General features: G+C 40.6%; 1 protein-coding gene and 1 long non-coding RNA gene across 2 annotated transcripts in view; one reads left to right on the top strand and one right to left on the bottom strand.

The window, feature by feature from the left end:
* ST8SIA3 (ST8 alpha-N-acetyl-neuraminide alpha-2,8-sialyltransferase 3) overlaps nucleotides 1-12351 on the top strand; it is a 28206-nt gene extending 15855 nt beyond the window's left edge. Inside the window, exons 3-4 of the mRNA XM_087958588.1 lie at nucleotides 6357-6914; nucleotides 9198-12351. Of these exons, the coding sequence (XP_087814714.1) occupies nucleotides 6357-6914; nucleotides 9198-9480 (841 nt within the window). The 3' untranslated portion in view covers nucleotides 9481-12351. The remainder of the gene's footprint in view (nucleotides 1-6356; nucleotides 6915-9197) is intronic.
* Nucleotides 11820-14292, bottom strand: LOC148132602 (uncharacterized). The gene is made up of 2 exons (XR_015748271.1): nucleotides 12350-14292; nucleotides 11820-12307 (listed from the first exon to the last, which is right to left on the bottom strand). It is a non-coding gene; the product is annotated as an uncharacterized LOC148132602 (long non-coding RNA).
* Nucleotides 14293-15275: the final 983 nt, after the last annotated feature.

Raw genomic sequence — 15275 nt, 5'->3', positions numbered from 1 at the left:
TAGTAATATGAGGGCCCAGATTGTTGGAGGCAATATACTGATTCTGGAAACTGCTTAGAGAAGGCTGTAAAGCACTATGAAGTGGTATATAAATCTAACTGCTACTGCTATTGTTACTGAAAGAGGAAATATGTATCTACAAAATAAGGCTAGACAGTTAAATTATTAGGCTAAAATGGAAATGTTTGAAGCATTTCCTATTATCAATTCCATATAATATTGTCTTTCTAATGTGAGAATTACCTTAAACGTAAAGAATCATAATATTAACATTCATGTGAAACAATTTTCTACAATGGGGTTACAGCCAAAAAGAGAATGCCTTAGTAATGGCAAGGACAAAATGTTAGGTTTTAACTGGAACAAATCTAGATTTACTTACTTCTCAGTCAAAATGTTCCCCCAGTAAACTTGACAAGCAACTGTCGTTTACTTAATGCAAAGGTGAGTAACCTTTTTTGCAGCCAGGGACTACACTCTTAAAAAAATATATCAGTAAATACACACACAAACATAAATTGTTTTTCTTTTTTCTTTTTTGGAGTTGAAAACTATCCTTCTCCCAGAAACAGAAAAAGCTCCAGGATCTAAAATTCTCAATTTGCAGGACAATTCCAATATTATAATTGCATTATATCAGGTAAATCCAATTCTATTGGACTTAACCAGTGGTGGTATTCAGCCGGTTTGCACTGGTTCAGCCGAACCGGTAGCAAGGATTTGGCGTGAGTCCCCGAACCGATAGTAACTTCTGGCTGGCGACGCCCCCAACCTGGTTACCTGGTTGCCCAGTTGCCACTCACTCGGTTGTCCCGCCCACCCGATGCCCGATGCTCATTCACCCCATCTGCCCCATGCTCACCCGCCCATTCACTTCTTAAGGTATTTTTTTTACCTCACAAATTCCCCTCGCTTCTTACTGCTTCACCCAGGAGGCTTCCCTGAGGCCAGGAAGGCCCCAAAATGGGGTAGGGGTGGTGCTGCAAAAAAGTCACACCTACCCAATCACATGGCCATGCCCACCTAGCCATGCCTAAGCAATGGCAGAAATAGAGCTGATAGAAGTTTCCAGTCCTGCACATACATACTTTATATTCTTGGTTGAATCAGGGCATTGCAGAGGTCCTAAAAGTAATCTTTTTCTTCTTTGGATTAATTACAAATTGGCAAGATGGCAATGCCAAGCAGTTCAGTGATTTCACTGGAAGTTCCCAGAGGCAGACTGACATCAAGGCACTGGTGTCCGCCTGTTGGAATTGTATAGCACAACTCAGGCATCAAGGAACTATGGTGCTCGACGTCCCTATTAGATCAGGGGTATCAAACTTGATTTCATTGAGGGCCGCATCAGGGTTGTGTTTGACCTCGGGGGGGGCGGGTGGATGTGGCCAGGGTGAGTGTGGCCAGAGTGGGCATGGCCAGCTCAATGTCACTCATTGAGGCTTTGTTTTCAGCCATGACAGCCCTTCTGGGCTCTGATTTGGGCTGCAACAGCCTCCTACAACTCTCCTCAATGCAGCCTCCCCGAGCCCCATTTTTACTGGCAGAAGGCAGCAAGAGGCTGTCATGGCTGAAAATGGAGCCCAGGAGGGCTGTCGTGGCCGAAAACAGATCCTCAATGAGTGACATCGAGCTGGCCATGCCCACCCTGGCCACATACACCCTGACCACATCCTGCAACCCTATGTGAAAATGGAGCTCAGGGAGGCTGCGTGGCAGAGGGTTGCAGGAGGTCATCACAGTCCAAAACAGAGCCCGGGAGGGCTGCTTGAGGCCCTCCTGAGCTCTCTTTTCCCAGGCATAGACACCACGGGCCAGTCCTTAACTGTTTTCAGGGTGGGCCGGTGGGCCAGATCTGGCCCCCGGGCCTTGAGTTTGACACCCCTGCATTTGATGGCATTAAACCACTTGTGGGAAGAGAAGTGAAAGAGCTCACTGTCTGCATTACAGTCAGTGAGGAGAGAAAGGGAAAGGATAATCAAGAAAATTTCATCTAGTTCTGCCTCCTTCACCTCTTCTATGGTTGTGCTGTTTTTATTGCTGTATTCTTTTATCCTGTAAATCACCCAGAGTCATTAGAAATCAGTTGGTTACGAACTGAAATACATTGAGAAATAAATGTATCTTTCCGGCCTTCGTTCAGCACCAGAGACAGCTCCAGAAAGTGGAAATCTTGTCTATTTGCCTGGGCATAAAGGCCAGCAGACCTCATTGGCCTGCCAATGGAATCACTTCCACCTAGCCTTCAGCGTCCAAGAAGATCATAGAGCAGAGGTCTCCAAACTTGGCAACTTTAAGACTTGTGGACTTCAATTCCCAGAATTCTCCAGCCAGCTAAGTCCACAAGTCTTAAAGTTGCCAACTTTTGGGACCCCTGTCATAGAGTCTAAGATAAACTTCACTTTTCTAATTCCTTCTATTCTTTTTTTCATCTTGTGGGTAGGAACTTAAATTACCATGACTAAGAGCCTTCATAATCTTAGAACCAGCCCTATCCAACCATGGATGATTGGAAGTCCTGTCTTCTCACCTTGTACACAGCTCTAAAATCCACAGTTATAACATATAAAACTGTCTTTAACTAGTGCCTCCAAGATGAGCACTTTTGAGAAATGAGATGTGCACTTTTGAATGAAAAGTAAAATAAGAGCTGTTCTAAACCAAGATAACAGTCTGATAAATTAAATGATATCCATAGATAGAATAATCATTCCTCAAGATACAGCATCTCAATAAATAGCCAAAGTTAGATCTTCTTTCATGGTAACACAGAACTTATATTGGGTTATAAATCAGGATGTGATATTTAAATTGCTGCATCGTTGTTAAGTGATGTGCAATTAGGCAATATTTAGAAGACAAATCATGTGCCGATAACTAAAGGTATTTTGCAATTTAACCTGATACACTTATTTAATTAAGCATACCATTAATTTGAATAGGAATGCAAATGAATGAAAGACAATGAGGAACATCTGTGGCAGTATTTTTTTAAAGTTGGAAGCAATTGTATAATGAAAAAGAAGAAGAAATTCAAAAACTAAGAACGCAGGTTAGATGGTTATAACTTTAGCCTGGCAAGAGCCAGTCTGTTAGGTATAAGCAAATAAAGAATTGGACTCAATTAGATTTTACTGTGTTGGCTTTGGACTTGAGTCCAACAAGGTCAGAACAACTGAGTCTCTTGATACCAGATTGCACCCTTTGAGTCCACTTTGAGGTAAACCCAATAAAGCCTCTTTTAGGAAATCAATAGGTTCATCCCTAATATTATGGTCATTTCCTTATCCAGATCTATGCTTACTTTGGGGAGAATAAAAGAAGATTAAAAACATAGATCCAATCTATGTCACTCTTTTTCAGAAAAATGAATGAATTATGTGATCGGTTCCCTCCCTCCCCAAAAAAGTATTGTATAAGATAACTGCATTGTATAAGATAACTGCAAGGATTTTATACACTTTTCACTGGAAAAAAATATCTAATCCCCTGTATAGAATGGTAATTAAACTATTGGATATATTTCAATGCCTAGAATAACTTGATATCTAAAAGGTTACTATTCAGTCTTATTTGGAAACCATTTCTGTGCTATGATTTTATGCATGGAAATGTTGTGGCCCGCCAATAGAGCTGGTGGCAGACTTGGACAGTGAGGAGGTTGGGGAGGAACATGGGCCAGTCCTGGAGTTTGGGGAAGGCTCTGACAAGTGCTCTGTGTCAGAGGCAGAGATGGGCCCAGGGCCGTCTGACAGTTGTCAGCTGTTTTTAGAGGCAGAGATCAGTGGGGCAGAAGAACAGCTGGAGCCTGTTTCCAATGTGCGCATGTGCAGAGATGCCAGAAGAAGGGAGCAGTTGAGGAACAAGGGTCGACTCAGGAGTAAAGGCACAGGTGGACAATGAATGGCCCCCCTCCCATAGGGAATAAAGAGGAGCAAAAGGGGAGTGGTTTTTGCAGGAGACAATTAGTTCATTCATTTAGATTTGTTCCTGACTCCTTGCCAAATATTTTCGCTTGTGCTTGGAAGCTATCGGCCTGGCAACTCTCCAAGCCTGATAAGGTCTGTGATTGTAAATCACTCTTGAAAGACTGTTTGCCAGGACTTTGCTGGATGTGAATGAGAGGAATTCACATTAGCCTAAATAAAAGAGGTTTTTGTCGGAACCAGGAGTCTGCTTTGTGATTTTGTGAAGCCTAGGTCAGAACCGGAAATGTGCTATAATACTTCTCAAATTTGGATTCTATAATTTATTTATTTAATATATAGCAATAGCAATAACCTTAGACTTTACAGCCCTCTCTAAGCAGTTTACAGAGTCAGCCTATTGCCCCCAACAATCTGGCTCCTCTTTTTACCCACCTCGGAAGGAGGGAAAGCTGAGACAATCTTGAGCCTGGTGAAATTCAAACTGCCAAATTGCAGGCAGCTGGCAATCAGCAGAAGTAGCCTGTAGTACTGCATTCTAACCACTTTGCCATTGTGCCGCTCTAGATATATTAAAATATATTCACCATTTTAGATTTTAGATCTGCTGGTTATTTTAGACTTGTTAGTTATCCATCTGCGTAGCTTCTTGATAGCTTCTTGGTGGGGAGGAGTCCTCCTTGCTAATTTTTCTCAATGTCTTTAAATGTGCATTTGTATCAATAATATTTATTTTTAATTTTTAATTGAAATTATACAAGCAATACTAAATAAATGACATTTTCAGATTTGCTGTAGGAATTTGGATTGACTGTACAGTTGTTGACACACACACACATGTTTCGACGAGGTCCCACACCATCTTCAGGCTAGTGCTTTTGGCTTCATCTTGTGTGAGCAAAGCCTATGAAATCTATGAATATATATTGATACATTGATTTGTCCAGACGGACACAATACACACACACACACACACACACATATACAGAGAGAGGGGTGAGGGTTTGGGGGGTCTGGCCCTCTATTCAAGGAATTAGAATGGATACCCCAAGTTGAATGAACAGGTTTTATTTGTTTCATCAGGAGAGAATAAAATGGAATAATTAGAATCAAGCTGAAATGTAATTAAACACAAAACCAAGGTCCCCAACTTTGAGTCCTTCCTATCAATGATTGATTCATGTATTAAAAAAATACAAATACACGTTATGTTAAAAGTTTATGCATTTTCAAAAAGAACAACCACATCCACCCATCCATTGGATGTAATGCAAGTAATCCTTGATTTACAAAAGTTTGTTTAGTGACAGTTCAAACTTACAACAGCACTGAAAAAGTGACATGACCATTTTTCACACTTACAACCATTGAAGTATCCCCATGGTCACATGATCAAAATTCAGGTGCATGGTAATTGACTCATATTTATGACAATTGCAATGTTCTGGGGTCATGTGATCTCCTTTTTCAATCTTTAGACAAGCAAAAGTCAATGGGGAAGCCAGATTCTGTCATGCCCCTGTTGGAGTCTGAATCCGAGGAGGAAGACGAACAACTGACAGGGAGTGGGAGTGTGGCTCCGTTGGCTATGGAGGAGGCTGGGGAAGGGCAAAGTCTGCCTGGGTAGAGCAGGGAAGAGGTAGAACAATGGAGAGGGAGTTCAGAGGAAGATGCAGGCTCACCCCGTCTTCATCCTAGGGCACACAGGGAGAAACGGAGAAGGGAGCAATGTGGGTTGTGTGGTTAATGGGGGAGGAAAGGGCCCTGATTCCTTTCATTAGCCACAACTGGGAACAGAGTTTAAAAGAAATGCATGCTGAGTGCAGCGTCTGCTGGGAACAAACGTGAGTTTATCTTGTACTGACTTTGCTCATCTGCGTTCCTGGCATCCTCCCAACCGTGTTGAGTTATTTCCGTGCCTTCACGTCTGGAATTTCTTCTCCTGCCTTGCCAGACTAATTATCTCATCTTGCCTTGATTGGACTTATAGTTACAGTTTTTGTTGACCACATTTTGGACTTGATTCTCTGCAGCCAAAGGGAGAGTTTTTCTCCAGCCAGAAGGTAACCAGGACACTGGGGGCAAAGTTGGAGCTAATAAAGGGATTCCTACTGATTATCTGATTGTGTTGCCTTTGTGCCATGCCCCTTTGGGGCATCACAGATGCACTTAACAATTATGTAATTAATTTAACAACTGCAGTGATTCACTTAACAACTGTGGCAAGAAAGGTCATAAAATGGGGCAAAATTCACTTAAAAACTGTCTCCCTTAGCAACAGAAATTTTGGGCTCAGTTGTGGTCTAAGCCAAGGACTGCCTGTATATGAAAGGTTTGAGATCCCTGTGTCTTTTTTTAAAATTAAAACAAGGCCAACAACCGGATGTTTGAGACCATTCATTGTCATTGTTTCTCTGTTATTATTTTTAGACGAGAAATCCTTCAGCATGTTGACGTGATCAGAAACTTTTCTTTGACAAAGAACATGGTACGGATTGGACAGCTGATGCATTACGACTATTCCAGCCATAAGTACGTCTTTTCCATTAGCAATAGCTTCCGTTTTTTGCTTCCGGATGTCTCTCCGATTCAGAACAAGCACTACAACATTTGCGCTGTCGTGGGCAACAGCGGGATTCTTCTTGGCAGCCAGTGTGGGCAGGAAATAGACAAGTACGATTTTGTTTTTCGTTGCAATTTTGCACCCACCGAAGCATTCCAGAAAGACGTGGGAAGGAAAACCAACATCACCACTTTTAACCCGAGCATTCTGGAGAAGTATTACAACAACCTGTTGACCATTCAAGATCGCAATAACTTTTTTCTAAGCTTGAAGAAGCTGGATGGAGCTATTCTCTGGATTCCAGCTTTTTTCTTCCATACGTCAGCCACTATTACCAGAACTTTGGTAGATTTCTTTATTGAGCATCGAGGACAATTAAAAGTCCAGCTGGCTTGGCCAGGAAATATAATGCAACATGTTAACAGGTGCGATTTGCTGTTGTGCATCATTCACTTTTTGGTGCTGTTTGCTTAGATCAGGAGTGTCAAACTCAATGCCCACGGGCCAGATCCAGCCCGCGAGGTGCTTAAATCTGGCCCACAGGGCCAGCCTGGAAATAGCAAAGGACCATGCCTCTGGCAGCCAAAATGGAGCATGGGAGGGCCACGCAGGGAGGATCGCGTCTGGCTCCCCTGTTCCCCCTCTTTGGCCTGGATGGCCCTCTGCAGCACTTTGCCAACCAAAACGGGGACGGGGGGACCGTGCACAGCCCCCCGTGCCCCGTTTTGTGTGGCAAAGTGCTGTAGGCAAAGTGTCCAGGCTGAAAATAGGGCACAGGGGGGCACACATGGCCCCCCCATGCCCTGTTTTGGCCAGAAGAGTGCTACACGAGGCATCCATTCTGTTTCCCCCCTCCCTTCCCCCCAAGCCAGCCCATAGAAAATTACGTGCTGATCTGGCTTAGATTGTTTTTGGTGTAACTAAAGGATATTCAAATTATGGCAATTGTAAGAGGGAGGGTGGGAAGTTTGTGAACTCAGGTAGAAGACAGCTTCTGGCTTACATTGGCTACCTGAAATAGCTACGAAGGATCTGAACAGATTGGAGAAGAAACAACCATCGTAAATAAGCCCCAAAAAAGTAGGGTAGGTGTGTAATTTTTTTAAAAAATGCAGAAAAAGCCAATGGCATCTGACTTTCTGCCTTGTTATGTTTATTGGATTGATTCTGTGCTTCTTCATATGAAAAAGGGCCTCTGAGGCAACTCATAGAAAGTGTCACACAAGAAGGAACTAATTTAAAAAATTAAATGCTTCATTTTTAATACATCCAACAATAAAGAATACCATGAAGAAGCATTGGAAAAAATCGACTAATTTGATACATCTGCTTTCCAAATTGAAAAGACTAGGAAGCAATGAAATTCCCAAAGCTCATCCCAGTGCAGTACGGAGGTGAAAATTTTTGATTTGTTCAGATAGCTTATCGGCTAATAACTAAGGAGGAATCCACTGTGTTATGATCATCATCCATGATCATCCATGTTGATCAACAAAGATGACCACTATAATCCCAAAGGTGCTTTTTGCCAAACAGCAACTGGACTTTCTTGGGTTTTCCTTTGAAAGCATTTCGCTTCTCATCCAAGAAACTTCTTCAGTTCAACAATCACTGAACTGATTCTAATATTTACTTTTACAATTGAAAACAAGAAGTACATAACGATGTCTAACAAGATCAAGTAAAACAGTCAAAATAGACAAACTATAAAAATGGTTGATAACAGCATACATATTTCCACCATGACTATCTTGACAACATACTGGTAATTGAAAATATGTTATATTCATAATAGAGTAGGGTAGGGTAGGGTAAGGTAGAGTAGAGTAGAGTAGATAGAGTAGAGTAGAACGGAACAGAACACAACACAACACAACACAACACAATACAATACAACACAACACAACACAATACGATGTCTAACAAGATCAAGTAAAACAGTCAAAATAGACAAACTATAAAAATGGTTGATAACAGCATACATATTTCCACCATGACTATCTTGACAACATACCAGTAATTGAAAATATGTTATATTCATAATAGAGTAGGGTAGGGTAGGGTAGGGTAGGGTAGGGTAGAACAGAGTGGAGTGGAGTGGAGTGGAGTGGAGTGGAACGGAAGAGAACAGAACAGAACAGAACAGAACACAACAGAAGACAACACAACACAATACAATATCTTTGTTTGGTCAAGTGTGATTGGACAAGGAATTTGTCTCCGGTGCATAAGCTCTCGGTGTACATACAATAATAGTGATAGGTCATTATCATAGTCATTGTAAAAATACACTCATCATAAAACATTAGATACAACACTTAGTGATAGTCATGAATACTAAATAAGCCATCAACATAAACCATACTAGGATACTAATTAAATATTAATTAATATTATTATTAAATAATAATTTGTTGTTAATGTTAACACTTTTAATGTTTTTATATCTATATTTAATGTTTTTATATCTTTTATACTACTGTAAGCTACCCAGTCACTTGGGATAGTGATACAGGCAGCATATAAATTTAATAAATAACTACAAGCTAGGAGATAGGTGGATATTTCTGTGGAGGAACTTTGAGAATTGCCACCACCAAAAAGGCCCTGCTCCGCCAAAGCATCCAAGAATCTAAAAAAATAATAATATGAATGTGAAATAGTATTTCCCCCAAAATAATGATACTGTATTGATTCTTATTTTACAGGTACTGGAAAAACAAGCATTTGGCCCCCAAGCGTCTCAGCACAGGTATCTTGATGTACACCCTTGCGTCCGCTATTTGTGATGAAATCCACCTGTATGGGTTCTGGCCCTTTGGCTTCAACCCAAACAATAGAGAGGATCTTCCCTACCACTATTTTGACAAGAAAGGAACCAAGTTTACCACGAAATGGCAAGAATCCCACCAGCTGCCCGCCGAATTCCAGCAGCTCTTTCGAATGCATGGCGAAGGACTTGCAAAACTGACTTTATCCCACTGTGCCTAAGGATTTCATACTTGAAGTGCCAAAAGATTGTTGCTGTCATTTTTTTAAAAGGGAGGGGGAAGTGCCCCCACCGAATTTGCAAATTCTTCGAAGCAGAATTCAAAAAAGGGAAAGGTGGGAATAAGGTGGGGAAATGTTTAATTCTGGGCTCGTGTTTATAATTACCAATTTTCAAAGCCCGGGGGGAGGGCGGCTTTGCCAGTTTTGCAAGACAGAAGTATTTCTTATCTTCCTGAAGTAGGAAAATCCAAGGCTGTTCATAGCAGAAAAGTTTTGAATGTCTTAGCTATGCTGCCAAGAATATTAAAGTATTTTCATAGTCATATATTTTTCACATTCTGCGAAAGGAAAAAAAAAGGGGTGGACATTATCAATGGTTAGAACTTCGGTGTTTGCTTATTCAGACTAGCTTATTGTTGTTTCTGGATTTCTTTGGGGTCAATTTATGCTATCACTATTCATAGTGGATGAATATGCCTGTGTTTAGTCATGATCAGCCTGAGAAAAAATTTTCCTGACTGTTTGGACTGAATGATGGTTTAGGGCAGTGTGAATAGGCAGTAGGCCTATTTAGATCAGCAAGAACATCTCCTGATGAAGAGACTATTGAACTGTTCCCAAAGTCTACTTTTTTCTCTTTGGAGGTCAAAATCAAGGAAAAGGGGAGGATATTTTCCATGCATTTAAGCATCTATATATGGCAGGGATGATTGGCAGAATACCCAAATGGCAATTTGGCCTGGCCTTGACCCAATTTTCAAAGCCGTTTCTTCTTTTTAGATCTCCTGTTGAAAGTGTTTGCTGAAGCTACTATCAGTGCAATTCAGACTAAACAGCTAATGTGGTTCTGTGGCACTATCGGTATAAAAATAATTCTGTGCACGTGGTATCTGTGCAAGAAGACCATCGTTTTGCACACCGTGTGTTTGCTTAAATAAAAACAGCATGTTTCTGATCTGCCAATTATCTCTTGCAAATTAAAAACAAACAAACATCCCTTTCCCTTGCATGATTCCATAGGTAGAGAACTACAGAGATGGTCTTGGAGAAAGAACATGGCAGCATTTAGCAAAACATGAATCGATTATGGTATTATTGTGATGGCTTGCACAGTCAGCCAGATGTTTAGACTGGATTTGGCATTTTTGTCCACCTAATGAATCCTTGAGTGCTGGGAACAATTGAGGACAAAAGAAGAAGAAGGGTGTTGAGGTAATTCCCCGTTAGGAGAATGAGCGCATACAGGGAGACGTATAGAGAGTAGTGTAGGAATAATACACACAGAGCACACAGATACACTGTACAGTAAATGTAGGTTTTTACTTCTAGAAACGTTAAGCAAAGTCCAAACAAGCAATCCAAAGTCATTCACAAGTTAAATCAGTCAGTTTTCAATCCAGGGATAATCCAAATATCAAAGTCCAGTGTCAAAAACAGTTCAGTATCAGACTTACATTAAATCCAGGAATATCAGTCAATTAGAAGAAATGGAGGAACAGCAATACTTTCCAACAGAAGGAAACAGAGACTGAGGCACACTCTCTTCAGAGATTAAGACTAAGACTAAAACAACCCAGGTTTCTGGCTCCATCTTATGGCCGTTTAAGTAACCACACCCAATTGCAGTTTTTAGCATGCTCTTAAAGAGACAGTATTAAAATGTATATCCTGGTTTATATATTTCTAACCCAAATACCTGTTAGGTTACTTTCATTCCTAACAAAGGGGACGGCAGAGAATGAGGTGGCTGGATGGAGTCACTGAAGCAGTCGGTGTGAGTTTAAATGGACTCTGGGGGATGGTAGAGGACAGGAAGGCCTGGAGGAACATTGTCCATGGGGTCGCAATGGGTCGGACACGACTTCGCAACTAACAACAACGAGTCCTTCCCAAGGACCTGGAATAGGCAGTTGTTTAATAATTTAAGATATTGTCATGGATGTAAAGTGTAAAGTTGCCCTCTGGAATTGACTGGTGGTGATTTTGTCAATGCCGATGGTGTTGATGCTCCAGATGTTTTAGAATTGGACCCAAGGGGCTTATTACTATGGGTACTACTGTTGCTTTCTTTTGCCACAGTTGTTCTACTTCTATTTGCAGGTCTTTGTAGTTTGTGCTTCTTTCCAGTTGTTTCTCTTATTCGGCTGCTCTTCCTGTCCACTAACCAGACTTTCTTTTGTTTTTCTTATCCACAACTATTAAACCTGGGGCATGCTTGTCTATTTGAATTTTAGACAATTTCCCAGAGCACATTAGCTTCTTGGTTTTCTATTATTTTGTCTATTTTGTGGTTCCAACAGTTCCTGTTTGCAGGCAAGTGATATCTCTTGCAGCTATCCCAATGCCCCATTGTTGCTAATTGTCAGGCTGTTGTTTGTAGTCTGACTGTTCGATCCTCTTGCAGCAAGTAACCAAGTAATCCACTGTTTCTTCAGATTCTTTGCAGAGGAAGGGTTGGTGTCTATTGCTGTCTTTTCAGTTCTGGTTTTATATGCAATCATTCTTAAGATGTGGTTTTGTGCAGCCAGATTTAGCCCCTCTGATGCTTTTTTCAACTTTCCTGTTCTTAGTTATTATAACGTCTTATTGTTATCTGCTTGACTTGTTAAGTTTTTTTATGCACTGGCAATATATTAATTTGCCTCCTCATGTTTCTATTCTGTTCTTTGTTGGCTCATTCTTAATAGGCTAATTTGATTTCTTTGAGATTCAGTAAGCCTCCGTGGTATATTAGCTTCAGTGCATCTTTTTAAAACTTTCTTTCTTTCTTCCAATGCCCTGTTTTCTTTTTCAGCTACCTTGTGACCTTGCAACATTTCATATGCACCTACTTGGTAAATCGAGTGTGTCATCATCCTTATGTATGCACCTACTTGGTAAATCGAGTGTGTCATCATCCTTATGTAAATGAAGGCGAGATTCATTGCCATTATTTTTCAGGTCTCCCTACCCAAGTTTCTAGCTCAGTTTGCATCCACTCCACTATTCCAGTTGTGTATCTAATGATTGGAATTGCCCAGATATTAATCGCTTTCATAGCATTTCTGCATCTGAGTTTGGTCTTTAAGATCTTCTTCACTCTTCTGATGGATTCATTACTTCCTTCTTAACTTCAGTGTGCTTGATATTGACAGTGTGAAGGATGCCCAGGTATTGGTAGTGATCTACTTCATCCTCACTCTTGATGTTATTTCTATAGGGTATCTTGATATCTTCAGTTGTCACTATTTTTTTCCCTGTTGATAGTAAGGGTGGCATATTTGTCCAGTCCAAACTCTATTGGACAATATTTACAATATAGCTTGGGTTAGACAGTGATTCTATTTCAGATGGCATTTTTTCCATACAGCTTCAGACCATCCATGTAAAGAAGTAAAATAACTTGACAGATGTTTGATAGTCATAGTCTGACTGGTTCAGTATTGTTGACAGAGGAATCAATCAAATGAAAATGACAAACTTTACTGGTGAGAGTGAGTCTCCTTAAAAGATTCCTCTCTTGATATTAACCTCTTCCAATCTATCACCATTGATCAGCAACATTGGCTTCCATTGTTCCATTGATCTTTGCCCAAAGCTGCTGATGTTTTCTATTGTCTCATGTTATTTCTAGGCATTTGATTATTGAATCATGTCGCAGGGAGTCTAATGCCTTCTTGCAATCCAAGCTACATCCAGGTTGGTCTTCCTTCTCATGCAATTTCCCAGAATCGTCTTATAATTTAGGAACTGATCTTTTGTTCCTCTGCTGTTTGAACAGTTTCTTTTTTGCTCAGGTGGAAAGAGCTGGTTTTCAACTAAACAGTGTTGGATTGCATTCACTACCACATCCGTTAGCAACCTGAAAGTTGTTGGTAAGCAGGTAATTGGCCTGTAATTGCCTGTGATGCCTCATTTGCTAGATCTTATCAGATAGTTTTTGCCAGGTGTTAACCAAGCTTCAATTTTACCTTGCTGTAGTTAATTGTTAAACTGCTTGCCAATGAGTAGGTGTAGACCAGCCAGATGTTTCAACCAAAAACCATGCTGTTCATCTTCACCTGGTGCTGACCAATCCTTGATCTTCCTTGACCTTTTGTCCACTGTTTCTGTTTTTATTGCAAGTTAATTCATTTTAGCTTCTTTTTTCTTCTTGTCCTTTATTGAAGCTACATTATTCTTGGATTTCTTTGGGTGGGCCGTATTTGCACCCAGAATTGCACTGTTTCTTCTTTGTCAGGTCTTCATTGGTTCATTGCTCGCTTTCTCCATTGATGGATTGATAGAAGTGCTTCTGATTCAACTGAAATTGGAAATTCTGCCTATAATGTGCAATTCAAGCTTCATATTTACTGACCTTCTTGCTTATTTGCTGCTTTATTATTTCCAGTGCTTCCTTGATCTTCCTTGTCTCTAGGTGACAGTTCTCAATCAGGTGGCATTATTATTGTTGGACACACACTGTCAGATGTCTATGGAGATTCTCAGTCAACCAAGTCATAGATGTCCCATAGCTGTTTTTTTCCAAAAGGCAACTGGACTTTCTTAGTTTTCCTTAAAGACATTTCGCTTCTCATCCAAGAAGCTTCTTGAGTTCTGAAGTTCAGAACTGAAGAAGCTTCTGGGATGAGAAGCGAAATGTCTTCAAGGAAAACCAAGAAAGCCCATTTGCTTTTTGAAAAAGCAGCTCTAGGACAGTTAGTCAGATGTTTAACTACGATGATGGTGGTGGTAGTGGTGATTAGTGGTTGCCTGCTCCCAAATTGTATCTATGTGCAGTTCTAGTAGTAGTTCCTGTTAAATCTGTTTTCTGTCCTGGCATACCTCAAAAAGCTTGGAAGATCCTTAAAAGCCTAACAGTATTTTCCTTCCTTCCTTATACTAAACAGTGTCAAGGCAGAGTCATTTTAAAGTTCTTTCTAAAGCATTTTTCTTTTCCTGAGTTTAATTCATCTTTGTTTAACGTTGTTAAATTCCTTATCCAAGGCCATCTCTATGGTTCTCTGTACATAGCAAGGTAGAAGTTGGGGTAATCTGGTCTTTCCTCAAACACTGTTTACAAAGAAGGGGGGAAAAACTTCCTGGGACAAACCCCTTCCATTTCTTCAATGGATGAGGCCATGAGTGTGAATTACAAAGAAGTGATGATCCAATCCCTAAGCCACTTGGGTGATTTTCAAGATGTCCATTATGCTCCATATTTCAGAATTTTGCTTTATCTTACAGTGAGACGTTGGGCACTTCTGCAATTTTCCATTAAGATAAAGTGACTGCTGAAATTGAATAGGGCTGTCAAATTTAAGCTGCAAAAAATTCAGATGACTCTAGATGGCAGCAGAGAAGCAGTAGTTCTGCATTACTCTTCTGCCATCTAGTGACTGTCTTGTTTTCTGCAGCCTATATCTGGTAGCCCTTTTGCTCCTTGATGCTTTATCATTTTTATCATTGTTCCTATTGAAGAATTATTTTCTAAGAAATAATGAACTAGTAAGACTTGGTGCACATCCCCTGGTCATTACATCAACCCTAAGTATCCAGATGCCATATCACTGCTTCACTGAATATGCTACAGATGCTTCTCTGATGGAATTAAAAGTACCAATAGAAAAGAATATTTGTAGCTCAGGGCTGAACAGTGGAGACTTTGGTACTTTCTGAGCTTGGTTGTTTTCTTGCAGACATTTCATTGCCCAATTAGGTTGGATCTTCAGCACTACTAGCACGCTATGAAGAAGATGCTACACTTCAGGCTATACTGAAGATGTTACCTAGCTGGGTAAATGTCTGTTGAGATTCTCAGTCATCCAGGTCGTGGT

Source organism: Notechis scutatus, chromosome 2 (assembly GCF_049901735.1).
Source record: "Notechis scutatus isolate UNSWTSFEM ecotype Mainland chromosome 2, rNotScu1.2, whole genome shotgun sequence".
Taxonomy (NCBI): domain Eukaryota; kingdom Metazoa; phylum Chordata; class Lepidosauria; order Squamata; family Elapidae; genus Notechis; species Notechis scutatus.
This window is presented reverse-complemented; position numbering and strand designations above follow the sequence as displayed.